This window comes from Camarhynchus parvulus, chromosome 14 (genome assembly GCF_901933205.1).
Source record: "Camarhynchus parvulus chromosome 14, STF_HiC, whole genome shotgun sequence".
Taxonomy (NCBI): Eukaryota; Metazoa; Chordata; class Aves; order Passeriformes; family Thraupidae; genus Camarhynchus; species Camarhynchus parvulus.
Genome location: NC_044584.1, coordinates 1,480,860 through 1,498,151, shown reverse-complemented (window position 1 = coordinate 1,498,151; position 17,292 = coordinate 1,480,860). Strand labels below are relative to the sequence as shown.

The 17,292-nt window shown below is 65.3% G+C and overlaps 1 protein-coding gene across 1 annotated transcript in view; it reads left to right on the top strand.

Annotated features, from left to right (window-relative positions):
- Positions 1-926: 926 nt before the first annotated feature.
- LOC115909228 (coronin-7-like) overlaps positions 927-17,292 on the top strand; it is a 34,638-nt gene continuing 18,272 nt past the window's right edge. The window contains exons 1-9 of the mRNA XM_030958389.1: positions 927-1,045; positions 3,912-4,008; positions 4,251-4,325; positions 5,697-5,767; positions 6,104-6,287; positions 6,893-6,969; positions 8,254-8,304; positions 15,736-15,822; positions 16,070-16,152. Of these exons, the coding sequence (XP_030814249.1) occupies positions 986-1,045; positions 3,912-4,008; positions 4,251-4,325; positions 5,697-5,767; positions 6,104-6,287; positions 6,893-6,969; positions 8,254-8,304; positions 15,736-15,822; positions 16,070-16,152 (785 nt within the window). The 5' untranslated portion in view covers positions 927-985. The remainder of the gene's footprint in view (positions 1,046-3,911; positions 4,009-4,250; positions 4,326-5,696; positions 5,768-6,103; positions 6,288-6,892; positions 6,970-8,253; positions 8,305-15,735; positions 15,823-16,069; positions 16,153-17,292) is intronic.

Below are 17,292 nucleotides of genomic sequence, written 5' to 3'. Positions count from 1 at the left end.
CGGGCACTGCCCCGTGACAGCCTCGTGCGGCGGGGTGCGAGCCCTGCCCTCTGCTCAGCCCTTCTGGGCCGCTCTGCCTCTCCCCTAGCGGGTGACATATCTCCCAGGATGGAATAAAGGCTCTGAAAGCGCAGCGGGTGCAGTGCCACACGCCCACGCCCCCGCGGCGCAGCAGCCTGGCACGGCACCCACAGCCAGGCAGCACAGCAGCTTTCCTCTGCAGAGGGGGAGGACGATTCGTGCCAAGCGTGTCTCTCTCCCGCCCTCGGCACCGGGGCTGGCACCTCCGAGCGCTCCTCAGCACGGGCTCGGGCCCGCGGCGCGGGGGAGGCTCCGCCGGGCTGAGCGGGGACGGGGCCGCGCCGCTCCCGCTGCGCACACGCCGCTGTCCCAGCCCCGGTGAAAGCGGGGCAGGAGGCCTGGCCTCCAGCGGCGTGGGTGATACCCCGGCTCCACCGGACCCAGAGGGCTCAGATCCAGCGCTCCCTCCTCCTCCTCCCTCCCCGCAGCCGTGAGCGCACGAAGGTCTCTGTTCACCGCCGCTGCCGGGTGAGGAGGAGGAGATCGCGCCGAGCCCACGGCACTGCAAACCTCCCGCTGGCTCCGTCCCCCCGGCCAGAGCCCGACGGAACCGCTGCCCCTGTGCGGGAGGAGAGCTGGGTGCCAGCCGGGGGCACAGCGCGGGGTGACCACGGGCCTCGGGGGAAGGGGCCGGGATCCCCGGCACCGCGGGTCAGTCACCCCAGGGCTGGCTCCGGCGCCGGGGCTGGAGGCTCTGGCGGGGGTCCGAGCAGCCGGGGCTGGGGGTCTGTGCCCCGCTCGCGGTGACAGCGGGACACACGGACACACGTGAGGGGTCCGGCGGGGCCGGGCCAGGGGCGGGGCTCGGCCCGGGGCGGGGCTCGGGGCGGGCGGAGCGGCGGGGCCGGGCCGGGCCGGGCCGGGCAGGGCTGGGCACGGCTCGGAGCGGTACAGCCGGAGCACCATGAACCGCTTCAAGGCGTCCAAGTTCCGGCACACCGAGGCGCGGCTGCCCCGCAGGGAGGTGAGCGCTGCGGGACCCGCCGGTACCGGGGGATCGCGGGGGCGGCGGGGCCGGGGGCTGCGGGCGGGCAGGGACAGGGACGGGCACGGGGACAGGGCAGGGCCGGCCCCACCCCGCGGCACCGGCAGGGCGCGGTCCGGGCCCCGCGGCATCCCCGGTGTGGCGGGGCCGTGCCCGGCTCTCCCGCCGCGGTGCGGGTGCGCTGCCCGGGCGGCCCCTCCTTGGCACCCGCTGCTGCCCATCGCGGGCTCCGCCGAGCATCCCGGCCCCGGGGCGCTCCGCAGGTGGGGCTGCTGGGGAGCCCCAGCCCTCTCTGGGCCGGTGCAGCCCCCCTGGCCGGCATGGGGTACCCGTCCCGTGGTGGCTGCTCCCCTCCTGCCGCTGGGCACGGCTGGCACACGCGGTGCATCCCCGGTTCTTGCTGCCCGCTGCCGTTCGGTATGTCACCCTCCTGGTCCGTGCCAGCCAGGGAACCACGCACCGAGTGTGAAACGCTGGGCCTCGCTCCTGCCACCCCGCTGTGCCACCCCGCTTCCGCAGGCACGGAGGAAGGGCTGGGCCCCACGGGTGCCACTGAGCCCCATCACCCTGGCCATGAGCTCTGGAGCTCGGCACTGCCGGGGCCAGGCAGCTCTGGGAGTCTCGTGGGCAGCACAGAGCCATGTGGTGCCCAGCTCTGGCCTCTGCTCTGTGAATAACCAGCCTGTCAGGCCAAGCATCATGATCCATCCTGGCACGGTGTTGGCAGTGGGTAGCCCTGCTCTGCTGTCCCCCAAACCACAGAGCTGGGCCGGGGCAATCTCCCAGGTCCCTGTCCCTACAGATTTGGCAGGGCAGGGGCAGAGATGCAGGGGCAGGGCTGGGTGAGTCGCATGATGGGTATTACCAGGACGCACAGCTCTCTTGGGGGTTCCCCGAGCTGGGTACCCTGCACCCAGCACCTCCTCAGCACCGTGGCCATGAGTGAGGCTGCTACTGCTGCTCCCAGCCCTTGGGTGTGCACACACTCCCTCTCTGTAACTTCCCAGCCAAGCTGTCCTTGCACGCACCCATGGCCTGTGCTCACACGCCTCTGCAGATCCAGCAAGCACCCAAAACATCCTCTGAGCTTCAGCTGTGGGATGGGACATGGTGCCCCCATGCCCATGGTGTGCCTCAGTGTGGCTCAAGTCACTGAAATCTCAGTGGGGTGAATGTTTGGCTGTGAATCCCAGGGTTCAGATGAGTCACTGACAGTGGTGAGTGTGGGTGCTGGGAGATCTGGCTGTGCAGGACATGGCACCCTGCAGGCAGGGACATCCCATCACTGCTGTCCTGGTGCTGGTTCTGTGGGGGGGAGCTCTGAGGGGCAGTGTGCCCTCTCTGTGTGCAGGAGTTGCTGTGCAAGGCCTTTCCAAAAGCCTTTTCCCATTCAGGCATGAAACATATCCTTGGAAGTGAGGCCACGCACTCCCCATAGGGCAGCAGGTGGAGAAGGAAGTCTTGTCACCAAGCCCATCTCAGGTGTCACAGCGGGACGCTCTGCTGTGTGCCCAGCTGAGCAGCTGTTTATGGAGGCACAAGCAGACACCCGACCTGGCTGGATCAGGAAGCGCAGTGTAAACATCGGGGATCACATCTGATGTTGCTCTTCAGGCAGCATCTGCAGGGCTCTGCTGCCAGATGGCCCTTGAGAGCTGACAGTTTGTTCCAGGGATGTAGCCAGGATGGTTTCATGTGCTTTCCTGGCCGTGCTGCCGCGCTGCAGGGAGGATCACTGCCTTGAGGGCTGCTGGGGAAACTGTGGGGTCAGGATGGACGTGTGAAACCTCACTGCGGGGGTCCTGCTGGCACCCCTGGCTGCTGGGGGCCAGATGTGGCTGGTGTCACCCTCCCTGGGGGCCCAGTGCAGGGTGATGGGATGCAGACAGTGGGGACCTTATTCCAGGGTCCTGCTCATCCTCCCAGCCTGTTCCCCATCCCCAGTGCAGCCCCCTGCCCACGTGCTGGGTGTGGGGACAGAAACCTGCCTTTGGCAGGAGAAGGGTTAACAGGTCTGCACCAGCTGTGAAGGGAGGAAGTGCTGCAGGAACCAGTGCTCCCTGTCAGGCCTCAAACGGAAGTTGTGCAAGGAGAGGAACCCCCCCGGGGCTCTGGGTTTCCCTTCCCTACCCAGGTATCTGCTCAGTTTGTGTCCCACTGCTCCTGACACACACCGCAGCTGCAGGGGCTGCTGTGGGCACACAGGCCTGGTGCCAGCCATAAAACACCTGCCATTGCCACTGCCAAGGGTTGGACTTGGCCCTGGGAGTGCCAGGAGCTCGTGGCCCTGGTGGCCCCTTGAGGTGGGGTGTCTGTGTCGCCTGCAGTGGCGCTGGCTGATGGAGGCTGTCCCAGGGCCCCACGAGTGCAGAGAAACACTGCAGAGTGGGAGTTTGGCTTTGGGGCTGTAATGCAGCTCCTTGGCTGTGTGTCCATGTGGGAAGTGTGCTGCTGGAGGGGTTTATTGGCCTCAGTCAGCCACAGCTTGCCCCGGTGGTGCTTCACAGCCCAAGAGCTTTCGTCCCATCCAGATTCTCTGGCACCAGCTCATTGCAAAGACCTCTGAGCACTTCCCACAGTGGGGCAGCCCAGAGATGGCACAGTCTGGGAGCTGGGATGCTCCTGTGTCCCACCCTCCAGCCCCAGTGAGGGGCTGTGCTTTGTGGCAGGAGCAGCCACGTTGCCCCGGGACACCCCAGAGGTCGGGATAATCCCACAGTGTCCAGTTCTCCATCACCATGGCAGCTCCTCTGGGGCTGGGGGCTCTGGCCATGCTGTGCCAATGGTCCTGCAGCCCTGCCATAACAAGACAGCCCCTGACAAGGTTTTTCCCTCTGTTTCCCAGGCCTGGATCAGTGGTATCCGAGCAGGCTCTGTCCCCTCCTGTGGCAGCCATGTCAAGGCCAGCTGCCGCTGGATCGCCTTCAGCGCCGAGGCCGCCGGTGAGGCACAGGGGTCCCAGCACTGCTTGGGCAGTGGGATGGGTTTGTCCCAGGGGTCCCTGTGGGGCTGGGTGGTGGGTCAGGCAGTCCCCCCAGCCCCAGGGTGAGTGGAAGAGGCTTTCCCTGAGATCCCCAAAGTGCTGGCAGTCCCACACCTCTGGGCTTGCATTGCAAAGCTGGGTGCCCCTCGTGTGTCCCGGGCTGGGGGGATTCCTGACCTGCTCCTGTGCCCTCTCCTGCAGGTGTGCTGGGCATTGTGCCCCTGGAGTGCGAGGATGGCGGCAAGAGGACCATATCTCAGCTCTGCTGCCACTCAGGTGGGTGTCAGGTGCCACCTTCCCACCTCCACAGGATGTGTTTGGCCCCGGGGGCTGAGTCCAAGCCTGGCAGGCTGTGGTGGGCTGTCTGCCAGGCAAGGGACATGGGGACCTGCCAGGGACCATCACCTGAGGGCAGGGTGACACCAGGAGGGGCTCTGCCAGGCTGGAATCAATGCATGTTCCTTCATCTCTCAGGCTGCAGTGAGGCCTGAACATGGAGCTCTTCCTCTCACCCTTCTAGCACAACCTTTCCACATTACTCATGGCATGTCCTAAAATTCCCAGTACACCCAGTGCCAGGCTGGAGCTGGCATCACTGGGGCATCACTGCCTTCAGTGGCAGGAGGAAGAGGCTGGAGCAGAGCTCTGATGTGGGCAGTGAGTGTGGCAGGGAAGAGGCAGTGGCAGCATCACTGTGGCAGAGGAGCAGGGCTCTGCCCTGCCCAGGCACAGGGAGGGGTGGTGCCCACCTCAGGGTGTCCCTCTCCTGGTGTTGGAGCAGCAGTGGCAGCCTGAGGGGCCCTGAGCACCCATTTCCCCAGAATTACACCAGAGCAGCAAGATGGGGGCTGGTTCCAGCACTGCCTCCCTGCGTGTGAGCCCTGGCAGGGCTGCGCAGGGTGCCCAGCCTGTGCCACCTCAGCCCCTGGCACCAGGAGCTTCCTCGGGCTGCAAAAGCAGGCAGTGAGTTCTTCTGCTCAGCGCCATAGGGGTGCCCGGGAGCCAGCGCCATCCCACGGCTTCCTAACGGGATCAGCAGGAGCCCTTTGAAGCGGCTGTGCCGGAGCAACGCCTCCTCCGTGGCAGGAATGGATTTTCTCTCCTCCCGGGTGGATGCAGCCGAGCGAGCTGCCTGCTCTTCATGCCTCCGGGGCCTGTCTCCTGGAAGCAGAAAAGTACACAGTGACCTACTTTTCTGAGCGTGCCAAATGCATCCGAGGGGCTGCTGCTGCTGGTGCCAGCCCTCCTCCCGCCGGGCCCGGAGCATCCCTGCCGCTGGCATGCCAGCCCGGGTGTGACAAAGGAGCCTTGTCACCAGCGTGGCTCCAGCAGGACGTGGCACAGACACCCTGGGGCTGTCCCTGCTGTTCCCTGTGCCCTGTGGGGGTGTTGGTGCATGGATCAGACAAGGGAATGCCCCCCTCCAGGGTTCCTGCCCCTGCCAAAGGGGTGCAAGTCCCTGAGGGACAGAGTGGAGGGGCTCAGGCACTCACAGCAAAGCTAAGCTGCTCCAAAACACCTTGATGGGGCTGAAACTGCCCCCCACTGCTGAGTGTGTAGGGGAGGAATCAGGCTGGGAAGAGCAGAGGGGCAGACACACTGTCTGCAAGGGAAGGTGGGGACAAACTTCTGCCCTTCTCCTTGCAGATGTGGTCACAGACTTTGACTTCTCCCCCTTTGATCAGCTCCTGCTGGCCACAGGCTCTGCTGATGAGACGGTGAGTGCTCAGTGACAGGGGTGCCCCCAAGGGGACACCTCGTGACCCCCAGGGCGTCTCTGGGAGTCACAGCAGAGCTGGAGTGATGGGAGCGAGAGGAGCAGGGCGTGGAGGGTGCCAGCTTTGGGAGAGCAGAGTGGGACATCCCCAGGGAGGGGGACAGAGCACATGGTCAAGGATCAGCCTTCTCCCATGTGGGACCTGATCCCACCGAGCTGCAATGAGGGATCACCTGGGAATGCTCAGGGACCGGAGCCAGGGATAGCAGCAAGCCCAGGTGGGGCAGGGTCCTGCTCACCTGCCCTGGCACTGACCCCCTCTCTCCTGGGGCTGCAGGTGAAGGTGTGGCGCCTCCCCGAGGGTGGCCAGGACATTCCTGGTGGCTCAGGGCTGACCCTGGGGCCCGGGGGTGCCCCGGTGGACACTCTGCAGTTCCACCCCACGGCAGACGCTGTCCTGGCCAGTGGTGCAGGGAAGAGAGTCACTGTGTGGGACCTGGGCCAGCAGCAGCCCCTGACAGGTAGGCAGGGCTGTGACTGCCCATGACACGTGTCCTCCTGTGTGTCTCTCCATGTGTCCTCCTGTGTGTCTGCTCCATGTGTCCTCACCGTGCCAGTGCCTGGGCTCAAGGGCTGACCTCAGTGTCACCAAACAGGCAGCTCAGGTGGCATTTTGGGCAGGGCCCCACAGCCCCTTGTGCCCCTGCACTCTGATGCAGAGGTGTGAAACACTCTGGTGCTGCCCAAGGTGTCCACAGGAGCTCTGCTGGGGATCCCCTGGGTGACAGGTCCCCCTCTCTGCATGCCCAGGGCATGGGTGGATGTGGGTGCTCGCTGAGCAGCCTTGCCCAGGCCTCAGGCACCCTGAGGGGGAGAGGAGATGGGTGGCAGCATAGGCCTGTGGCTTTCCCAGGGCTCTGCTCTTTGTATCCAGCTGCCAGCAGCACAGGAACGCTCCCTGCACAGACACAGCCGTGTCCCACTGTGTCCTGGCTGCCACTAGCCCTTTGGAAAGGCCACATCACTTGTCCTGGGAAATATTCTGGGTGGGAGAGTGATGGCTCCTGCCCTGTCTGCAGGAGGGAGCCTGCTTTATCCTGGCCCTGACCGTGCTTTATCCCCACAGTCCTGGATTCCCACGGGGACCAGCTGCAGAGCCTGACCTGGAAGCGAGATGGGCGCCTCCTGGGCACCTCCTGCAAGGTGAGCAGTGCCAGGGGGCCCTGCTGTGGCACGGCAGGGATGGGCTGTCCGCCATGCTGGATGCACCCTGATCCTGGGGGCACCCGTTTCACAGAATCCCAGAATGGTTTGGGTTGGGAGGGACCTTCAAGCTCGTCTCGTTCCACCCCCTGCCATGGGCAGGGACACCTTACCTTAGCCCGGGGTGCTCGGAGCTCCATCCAGTCTGGCCTGGAACACTTCCAGGCACGGGGAGCGTGGAGGGACGGGAAGTTTTGGTGTGGAGAAGGGCAGGAGCGGGGTCAGCGAGCCCGCGGGGAGGCGGGACGGGAGCAGCGCTAGATGGCGCCGGCCGCTCGCTGCGGGACGCGCCGGGAACGCAGCGGGCGCGCCCGGGCGGGGCGTGCAGAGCGTGCAAAGGAGTGTGCAAAGGAGTGTGCAGGGGGAGTGTGCAAAGGTGTGCAGTGGGGGGGTGTGCAAAGGAGTGTGCAATGGGGGGTGTGCAAGGGGGTGTGCAAGGGGAGTGTGCAAAGGGAGTGTGCAAAGGGAGTGTGCAAGGAGACTGTGCAGGGGGGGTGTGCAAAGGAGTGTGCAAGGGGAGTGTGCAAGCCACGAGCCCCCCAGGCCGTGCCGGAGGCTCGGCAGGCAGCTCTGAGCGCACAGCCCCAGCCCCAGGCTGGGAGCACTGTGCCGAGGGAGAGCGAAGGGTTCGCGGGAGGAGCCCCGGGGCAGCCCGGAGCCCGGCCCGGCGTGCAGGGATGAGCCGGAGTCCCAGCGCACGGATGGAGCCCCGTGCCCAGAGCGCGAGCTGGGTGCAGGGGGTACGAGCCCAGGCCGTGCTGCCTGGGGTGTGGATCTGCCCCCGCGCCCTGTGGCTGTGCCTGGCACAATGTGTGCTCCCCAAACAGCACCCTGGCAGCAGGGCTGGCACCCGGGCACCCCCTTGCTGCCTCCATGCCCTGCCAGCCATGCCCCGTTTGGGCAGAGGGGTGCCAGACAGGAGGGGGCTCGTTCTCCTGCAGCACTGTCAGGATGGCATCTGAGGGTCAGACTCCCTGCTCCTTTTCCGGGAGCAGTTTTGAGGGTGTCAGGGTCCTGGTGAGGCTCTGGGGGTGCTGGGGGTGCCCCCCTGCCCACGATGTGGGAGGACACAGTGCAAGCCATCCATAGGGACAGGCACTGCAGGCAGGAGAGTGATGGGCAGGAAGGGGAGGGCTGCTCACTCCAGCCTTCTGCCTTTTGCATCCTGACATCCCACTGGCCCCGAGGTCCTTAACCCTCCTCTGTTTTCTTTTATCTCACCAGGACAAGAAACTGCGGATCTTTGACCCCCGAGCAGGCCCAGCTGCCTCCCAGGTATGTCCCCTCTGGATGTGCTGCAGGCAGCCCTGCCCAGGTTGCAGGGGGGTGAGCTTTGGTCCCCCAAACCATCCCAGCCCTGGTTGGGAGATGCCAGGAGCTGAGGGCAGGGGAAATAGGGCTGTGCCCTTAACCCTGGTGGGGTTCAGCAGGGGGGCCCTGCCCTCCCACCAGGCCAGGGAGCACCCCCAGTGCAGTGGCACATGCTCCCTGTGCGTGTGAGGGCTCTGGGCTCCTGGGCTCTGCCCTGCCCTCTGGGAGCTCGACCAAAGGCTCCTGGGGATGAGGACCCACCAAGGGCAAGGGCTGGGCAGCTGGATCTGCACGACTCAGCAAATAACAGTGATTACGAAATAAGGAGAGAATTTAAGCCTTGACGTCAAGTTCAAACAGCCTCTTATTAGAGGTTTCCTGTGGCTTGGGGGCTCTGGCTGCAGAAGGGGCTGGAAGCCCTTGGGAAGGGAGGGAAGCAGTGGAGAGCAGTGTGAGAGGGCTGCAGTGGACTCTGTCATTCCTGCTGGTGCATCTCCTGCTGCCTGTGGGCTCGGGGAGCCAATGGCCTCTGGTGACAGTGCCCAGGCACAGTGATGGAAGGGAGCCAGAGCTGCACTAGGACCTTCCACCTGCTCCTGCACATAAACCAGGTGCTGAGCTCCCCAAAGGCCCCTGGGTGCTTCCTGCAGTACAAATGATGCCCTGACACTTCAGGCAGCCTTATAAACACCCCACCACAAAAAATAAACACAGACCCAGTGGTGCCACGTGCGGACAAGCCAGGGCAAAGTGCTCCCAGCACTCCAGCGGTCGCCACAACCCTGTCCCGCTCCAGTTGCCTCAGCATGGCTGGAAGATCCCATTCTCTACTCCAAAATTTATCCACTGCTGGCCTCGGTGCTCCCCTCCCCTCCTGGCCCCCCTTCTCCCCCTGCCAGACCTGTCGGCTTGTCTGATGGTGGAGCTGTGAGTGCGATGGGCTCGAGCCAAGTCTCCTGGGGAGGGTGGACTCTGTCTCGCTGAGCTATTAAAAATAACGTGTGAATGATGGTGGCTGTTCAAAGCAGGCAGTTCACTTCCCTCCAGTGCTGTCTGATCCAGCCCGGGGCCAGCACTCTGTGTTTGCCAAGAGAAATATTCACCTTCACTGCCGCGGCCCTGCCCGGCCGGCTCGCAGTGCATGGAGATGTTTAGTCTTGGAGAAGTGCTCTGCTGAAGGGGAAAACTTGAAAATGCCATAAATCCTCTGGAACTTTGCGCAGGGCTTGCTTAGCCAAGAAGAATAATGCTCCTGGGTTTTGTTCTTTTCTTTTTTCCCCATTGCTGGAGGGCTGGGTTGGTTGGAAGGTCTCCTTCTCCCCCCGGGTGATGCCGGGGCCATGCCAGCACCTCGCAGGCTCCTGGCTTTGAAGTTGCCTGGTTTTTTTGCAGAGGTGAGCTGCAGGATGGGTTTCCCAGCTGTGCTGGCCCCTGCAGCACCACATGGGCTGGGTTTCCTCACAGCCAGCACAGGGTCCTGCTGCCAGCTCACCCTGGGCCCTGTGTGGAGCTGAGAGCCAGCCCCAGGCTGCTCCTCCGGCTGGATTTCTTAATTTGCCAAGCCTGCCTCAGTAAACATTCCTTTGTTTGGAGCAGGGGAAAAGAATGAGAAGGAGCTAAAATAAGAAGCTCAGGGAGGAGTGGTCACTCCTCCTAATACCTGGCGCTCTCTCAGGTACCATGGATGTGGCACAATGGGGTTGGGGACCGAGGGTGGGTGACAAGGAGGGTGACTGGCAGGCTGCCCACACCCTGTGGCTGTATCCCCGCCAGGTCCTGACCCCCCATTCCCAGCTACACCCGTGGCAGCTATTTTGAGCATATCCCAGCAGCGGGCAGACGTGTGTGACGCAGCGTGGCCGGGGTCTGGCTGACCCCGTGGGGTGCCTGGTATGTACCCGGGGCCATGATTTCCCTTGGGAGAGCAGTGGCCTCATCCTGCTGGATCCCCATCCCTTTGTTACAGCCCCTTTGTGAGCGTCAGGGCTGTGCTCACACCCTATTGCTGCTCTCCGTGCCCTAAACTGGCAGTGGAAATGCCAGAGCTGCCCTTGGTCCTGCCTTGCCACCCCATGGGGCCACGCTCCTGCTGCTGGCTGGGTCTAGGTCCAAGCACCACTGTCCTTCCAGAGAGTTCTGTGAGTTCTGTGCTCTGCTTTATCCCCTCCCAAGGCCGCGCTGCCCTGTCCTCCCCTCCCACAGGGCGGTGGTCGCCCTCCTCGCCTTGACCCTCCCCCTGGAGCGAGTCACGTCCTCTCCCTTGGCTGTGGCCCTGCCAGGGCTCAGTGTCCCTGCTCCCGCCCTCACCCTCCTGCAATCCCCGTGCAAACCCCTCCAAAGGTCCCTCCCGTGTCCCCGGGTCCTGCCCTTGGCGGGACAGGGGACACAAGGCTGGGCAGGGAAGCTCCATACCCAAACCTACCCAGCTCATGCCTCAGGTGGGTCTCCAGCAGTGTAGGGCAGTGACTCAGATATGCCCTGGGCTACTAAGGTGGCATCTCTGCTTGCCCACTGCTCCAGCCACCCTCCCCTGGGTACAGAGCCCATGGGCCACGTCCTGCTGCCCCCAGGCAGATGTGTGTGCATCTGGCCAGCACCTGGGACAGGCCTGGGACAGGCGCCGTCCGTGTGGAGCTGCGGGGCAGCCGCTGAGTGGGATGAGAGGAGCCGGCTCCGTTCTCACGAGAAACTTCCTCCGCAGCGTTTGGGCAGGGCCGGGGGCGAGGGAACGGCCCCGCTGCGCCCCGGGCCAGCGCCCGCCTCTAATGAGCCGCGCTAATGAGCGGGGCCGGGGCTGAGGGCGCCCGGGGACAGCTGCGACAGTGTCCCCGGGGGCTGTCCCCGCCGGGGGTTTGTCCCCCCGGCTCGCAGGCTGTGCCGGGGGCTGCGTTCAGTGATGGGCAGCAGCCGGGTCTCACAGCCCGAGCACAGCCGCGGCTGTCCCAGCCCTGCTCAAGGTTCCGGGGGCAAGGGGGACTCCAGCCCCTGTCCCAAACCGTGGCCACCATGCCATGGACTGCATCAGCTGTGGCCCAGTGGGAGATACACCATGGAGAGAGTCCCTGGGGGCAGCGTGGCCGTGGTGGCACGGTGATGCTGTGCAGGGTGGAGATCCAGGTTTGGGGTGATCTGGCCCACAGCCAGAACTCCAAGGACCCTGAAATGGCACCTCTGTCCAGGATCCAGCTGTCAGCCCAGGGCTGGCTGGGGACCCCTTGTCATCATCGGGGAGGAGCATCAGGACGTAGAGAGACTCCAGCCTTCCTCCCACTGCCCCATCATCACAGCATCCCACGCTGGGGTCACCCCGGGGGTACCTGACTCCCAGCCTCGGCAGCAGCTTCCTCCGGGCTGGGGGAAGGTCCACAGCATCCCACATTCCCAAGGAGACCGTGGGAAGCTATGAAAAAGTTGGCCTGACTCTGGGCAGCCTATTTATAGCAGCGCACGCTCGGCGCTCTCATGCTTCTGTTCCCCAGCGTAGCTGCACGGGACTGTTTATATTTCCTCTGCTCCGCTTCCCCCTCGGCCTGTCCTTCCCAGGAATGCTGCTTGGAATGGCAGACATGGGGAAGTCGAGGAGGATCTGGAACGAGCCAGAGGCATCTCAGGGGGTGTGGGTGTGTGTGGTGGCACTGGCTCGCCCTGGCCTGGGTGCCCGTCCCTCCCACTGGGAATGGCCTCAGCAGCTGAGGCCCACACAGGCTGGCATCTCCATTACTGGGGCTCCTCGTGGTATTTCAGGAACCTCAGGCTGTGCCTGACCTGGGACTCCTGGCAGGCTGCTTTCCAGAGGGCAAAGGTGTTTTGGGATTTGATGGCAGGGCTTGTGGGGCTGGTGGCTGCAGGAAGAGGGGAGAGGCAGCAGAGGAGAGCTGGCTGCTGGCTGCTGCAGCCTGCCCACGCCCCTGGCCAGCGAGTCCCCCTCTCCTGCTCCCATCCCAGCCTCCTGGTGTCTGTGCCCACTGGGAGCCCACCCACCTTCTGCCCTTGCTGGGCCCACAGCAGCCTCTGGGACATGGCCTTGGCCTCACCCAGGCCAGGAGGGTTGGATGGAGCAGGGGGGCTGTGCTGGTGATGGGGGGGCAGGCAGAGCCTGGTGGTGCCCAGTTCCCCAGGGCACGGGGGCCTCACAGCAATGCTGCCCTGGCCCGTGGGACTGGGGAGGTGGTGTGGGCAGCAGGGGACTGTCCTGGTGCCTGCCCCGTGTGACACACACGTACCACACACCTGGCAGAGTGATGGCCGCTGGAGGAACCCCCCAGCTCTGTGGGATCCCTGCACTCCCCTGGGGCAGGTGGCAGCTCCTGGTCTCCTTGAGCTCCAGGCAGGGACCAGGAGTGGGGCTGGCCTTGGAGAGGCTGCTCTGTTCTCCTGGTTACCTCTGGAGTAACTGGGATTTGGCAAGGGAAGGACATCACTCACATTCTTGTTCGGAGAGGAGGATTCGGTGCGTGGTTAACCCTTTCAGCTCCCGGTAAGCCGTTCCTCCTGCTGCCCACAGCCCCGTGGGGTGTGCAAGGAGCAACAGCTTCCCCATGTGCATGGAACCGGGGTGGGTGTCTGTCCCCAGAGTCCCCCACAGTGCCCTGGCCAGGGGAGACCCCTCCTGCCCTGGCACCCCCTGGCAAAGGGGCAGCTCAGCCTGGCACTGGTGCCTCCTGTGCCCACGCAGATCCCAGATCCCGCTGCTGGGGTTGCTTCCCACGGGGATCAGATGTCCGTGGGCTGTTAGCCACAGGCAGGGCTGAGCTGTCCCAGCCCTGCCAGCCACGGGGGCTCTGCCAAGAGCAGAGCTTTGACCCCCCCGGCCACCTCCCGCCCGTGCAGCCCCAGGGCTCTGCCCCAGGCTCCCACCTCCGGCTCTCCCTGCCCTGCATCCGGCTCAGGGTGACGGCTCCCGGGGAAACAGGGATCGCCTGGGAGCCGGAGCAGCCTTGGCTTTGTGTGGGGCTCTCCCAGGCAGCCGCGCAGCCGTGGCGGCCGCTCCCTGCGGGCAGCTGTTCCCAGCTCCCCGACCCCGCGCATCGCTGCCGACAGCTGCGCCCGACACGCCGGCCCTGGGCCCCCGCAGCACCGGGAGAAGGGCTGGGGACCCCCACGGAAACCAGCACCTCGCCCCAGCCTGCCTAGGAGGGATCGGTTGAGACTGGGAGAGGGACGGTGCTGGAAACTCTCCCCACGCAGCCGATCTGGCTCCGAGGAGGGGGCACAGGCTCCCCCCAGCCTGGGCTGCCCAAAACCGGCAGGGCTGGATCCGTGCAATGAGCAGGAGGAGTCTGGGCACTGGCAGGGAGCTGGGAGGCTTCCTTGGATCCCCACGTGCTGGCCCAGGGCTGGGGGGCTCTTTGCAGCCTGCCAGGGGGACAGGAGGCTCAGGAGGGACACCCATCCCTTGGGCTGTGGCGCGTTCCCTGCTCCAGGGGTTCCAGCATCACTCCGGGAAGGGTGCCAGGGTCTCTGCCCAGCTCTGCCAGCCCCAGGGGTCCACAGCAGCCCCACGGGTGCCCCAGGGCTGAGCCACACCAGTGTCCACCCTCAGTGCCAGCCCACACCGCCCCATCCCTGCCAAGACCCTCTGCACCAGGGGAGCTGCTGTCCGCACGCTCACCTCTGGCAACATCTGCACAGGCTGAGCACGGAGCAGCCCAGCCTCCCGCATACTTGCTGCCATACGTACAGCTCAGCCGGGATGGAACTAATGCAGAAAACATGGCCCTGCGCCGCAGCCGGCACGCCGGGGGCTGGGAGCGCCCTGCCCTCCCAAACCCTGCCTCCCCCAGGGGCTGCCACCTCCGCCAGGGGCTCCGCACGCCACCGCCAGGGGCTGCACCGGCACTGCCAGCTACGCCCGGGGCTGCCACCTCCGCCAGGGGCTCCGGGCACTGCCACCGCCCCGGGGCTGCCACCTCCGCCAGGGGCTCCGGGCACTGCCACCGCCCCGGGGCTGCCACCGCCGCCAGGGGCTCCGGGGCACCCGCGGGACCCGCGGAGCCGGCGCCGCCGGTTATGAGTTCTGCAGATGTTGAGCCACACGGCTCAGGTGCAGAAGTGCTCTCCTGGCTGACGCGCAGGCTGGCCCCAGCTCCTGGAGTTTCCATCCCTCTTGGCAGCGATCCTGGGACACGTTCCCTTCTCCAGGTCCTTTCCCTGCTGGGTCCATTGCCAGGCCCCTCCTGCCCCACATCCTGGCCCTGCGGCTGGGAGCTCCGGGCTGGGCTCGGCCAGCGCTGCCTCCTCCAAGGGAGCCGTGTTTGTGCTGGCAGGGCAGCTGCCGTGACGGAGCCAGGGCACGACAGGCTTGGCGCCGCGCCCCTGCTCCCACCCTGGCTCTCTCCAGAGAGTGGCATCTCTGCGGGGCTGGAGGCTGCTCCAGCAGAGCTTCTCCAGTGAGGTGTGACCCCTCCATGGCCCCTCTCTGGCTGCTGTGTTGGCAGAGCCTCGCTGGTGGCCACAGTGTGGTCGTGGCCAGTGGTCACAGTGCTCACACCAAGGGGGACACAGCTCATGGCACCTCCCCACCCCTCCTGCCCCCAGGCCTGGTGCCCCTGCCCTGCGCAGAGGTCCCGGAAGCGCCGTGCCAGGTTTGGCTCTGGCAGAGCCCTGCACTTTCCCTGCCAGCTCCAAACTCGTTAGCAGCCAGTTCTTGGCGCTGCTCAATGAGAGCGAGGGGCTGTGAGTGCTGCCTGTGCTGCGGGCCAGGGCTGCCTGCGGCTCCCACTGGGGCGCCTGAACCGCAGGGCCCATCTGGGCACCACATGGGAGCTGGGAAACACCCGCTGACAGCCCCGTGGAAGCTCTTCCCTCCTGTCCTCAGCGGGGACAGGATGTGGGCTGGGGGTCCCACCCCACAAGGAGCCCGGGGAGAGGTGAAGCAGGGTGCAGGGGATTAGAGCACTCTGGTGAACGTGGCCAGGCTCAGTTTGCCGTGTTTCAGTAGCATCCAGGCACACACGGGGCACCCAGCTCCAGGAGCCAGGATTCAGCATGGATAAAGAGCCCGGGGATGCAGCCAGGGAAGTAAGTCCCTCTGTCATCATCGCCATGGCAGAGCCTCCTCTTGCATCTACGGCACAGAGCAGCTTCCTCGCAGCACTCTGTCCCCCTCACCCGGGGGCCCTGGTGTGGGGAGAGCCCTGGGGACACGGGAGCCATCGTCACACTCACATTACCTGCTCCTGCTGGGCCAGCTGCTCCACAAGGCAACCACGCTGGCATGGGGGGCAGTCAGAGCTGTCACTGCTTGCAGGCTGTCCCCACTGCACTGTCCCCAGGGCAGCTCTCAGCAGAGCCAGCACTCGCTCCACGTGCTCAGGCTGGTGAAGCACACGTCCCCTCAGCGTGTCCAGCATGGCTGGCAGCAGTTCTGACAGCCCTGTCTCCTGTGCCTTGCAGAGTGTCCTGGGACACGACAACAACAAGGACTCCCGGCTGCTCTGGATGGGCTCCAGCGATTGCCTCATCTCCGTGGGGTTCAGCCAGGTACAGTCCCTGCCAGGAAGGTGGCCCTGGCACCTCTGGGATGTTCCAGCCCTACTCCCTGTGGCTGCTGTGCCAAAGCACCCCAGGTGCTTTTTGGGTGGCCTGTCCCCCATGAGAGCAGGAAGTCCCCTTGCCAGGTGTCCTGGCCCTTGCTGGGATGGTGGAAGGTGGCTGGGGAAGGTGGTGGCACCGTGGAGCCACCCAGGCAGCCCCAGTGGCCACTGATGCTGTGTCTGTGTCCCTGCAGATGCGGGAGCGGGAGGTGAAGCTGTGGGACACGCGGAGGCTCAGCGGGGCAACGCTCACCATGGCACTGGACACCTCACCTGGGTAGGGATGGGGCCTCAGCATGGGCTGGGAGGGTGAGCGGTGGAAATGTCGTGGTCAGGGACCCATCAGGAGGGTGGTGGTGGAGCAGGAGCTGGCAAAGGGCTCTTGGAACCAGCAGCACTCGGCCATGAGGCTGGGGACAAAGCCGGGGACTGTGCAGCTTCATTCTCATCACCATTTGGGGGAGATGAGAGGCAGAGACAGGGCTGGCGAGGGCACAGAGGCGTTCTGTAGCGCCGTGGTGGGTGGTGGCGCTGCTGGGGACAGTGTCTGAGGTGGCTGCTGGCCGGGTGGGCTTGTGCACTGAGGCAGCACCACAGGATGCTGCAGGCGAGTGAATCCCTTTGGCCTCCCGCTCCTGCCGTGCTTTGTGCCGCTGTGCTGCCCAGCCCCGCTCACCGGGCACCCCCGGGAAGTGGAGAAGGAGCCTTGGCTGTGTAAGGGGTCAGCGCCCCCTGTCACGGCACGATGGAGCCATGTCTGTCTGCGGGGCGCTGCCAGGGCTGGAAACTCTCCAGCTAGAGCCGGCCTGGCCTCTCCCACGCTGCCCAGAGAGCTGGCCTGGCGTCACCATGGGGCAAGAACATGGGAGGAGGAGGAGGAGGAGGCCATGCCTTCAGGGTGATGGGGCTGGGGGCACAGTTGTTGGGATGCACTGGAGGCCACCAGCTCTTCCCAGGGCTGCAGGCAAAGCCCTGGCTCGCTGGGACCCTCACTGTGTGCCGAGCTGGCTCTGTGACAGGCTGGGATGCTGGGGCAGGCTGGGGGTCGGGGCCAATCCAGGGCTCTGGTGAGGGGCTGAGTGTGCTGTGACAGCCCTTGGCTGCCCTGCCAGCATCCCCACAGCGGTGTCAGCTCCAGGACAGTGCTGGGGACAGCCAGGACAGACAGGAGCAGAGAGGAGAGGACCTGCATGGGCATGGTGGGGTGAGGTTGGTGTGGAGAGGCTGCCTGAGCATCCTGCCAGCTGCCAGGGGAGCAGCTCCCAGCTCTCCTGCTCAGCAGCTCTGCCAGTTTGGTGAGCAAAGGCCATCACCAGTGTCCAGTGAACGCTCTCAGGGGAGGCTGGGGCTGCTGCAAGGGTTCGCCTTGGGGTCCATTATTGCTCTTGGTGGAGAATCCAGTGGGAATTACCCCGAA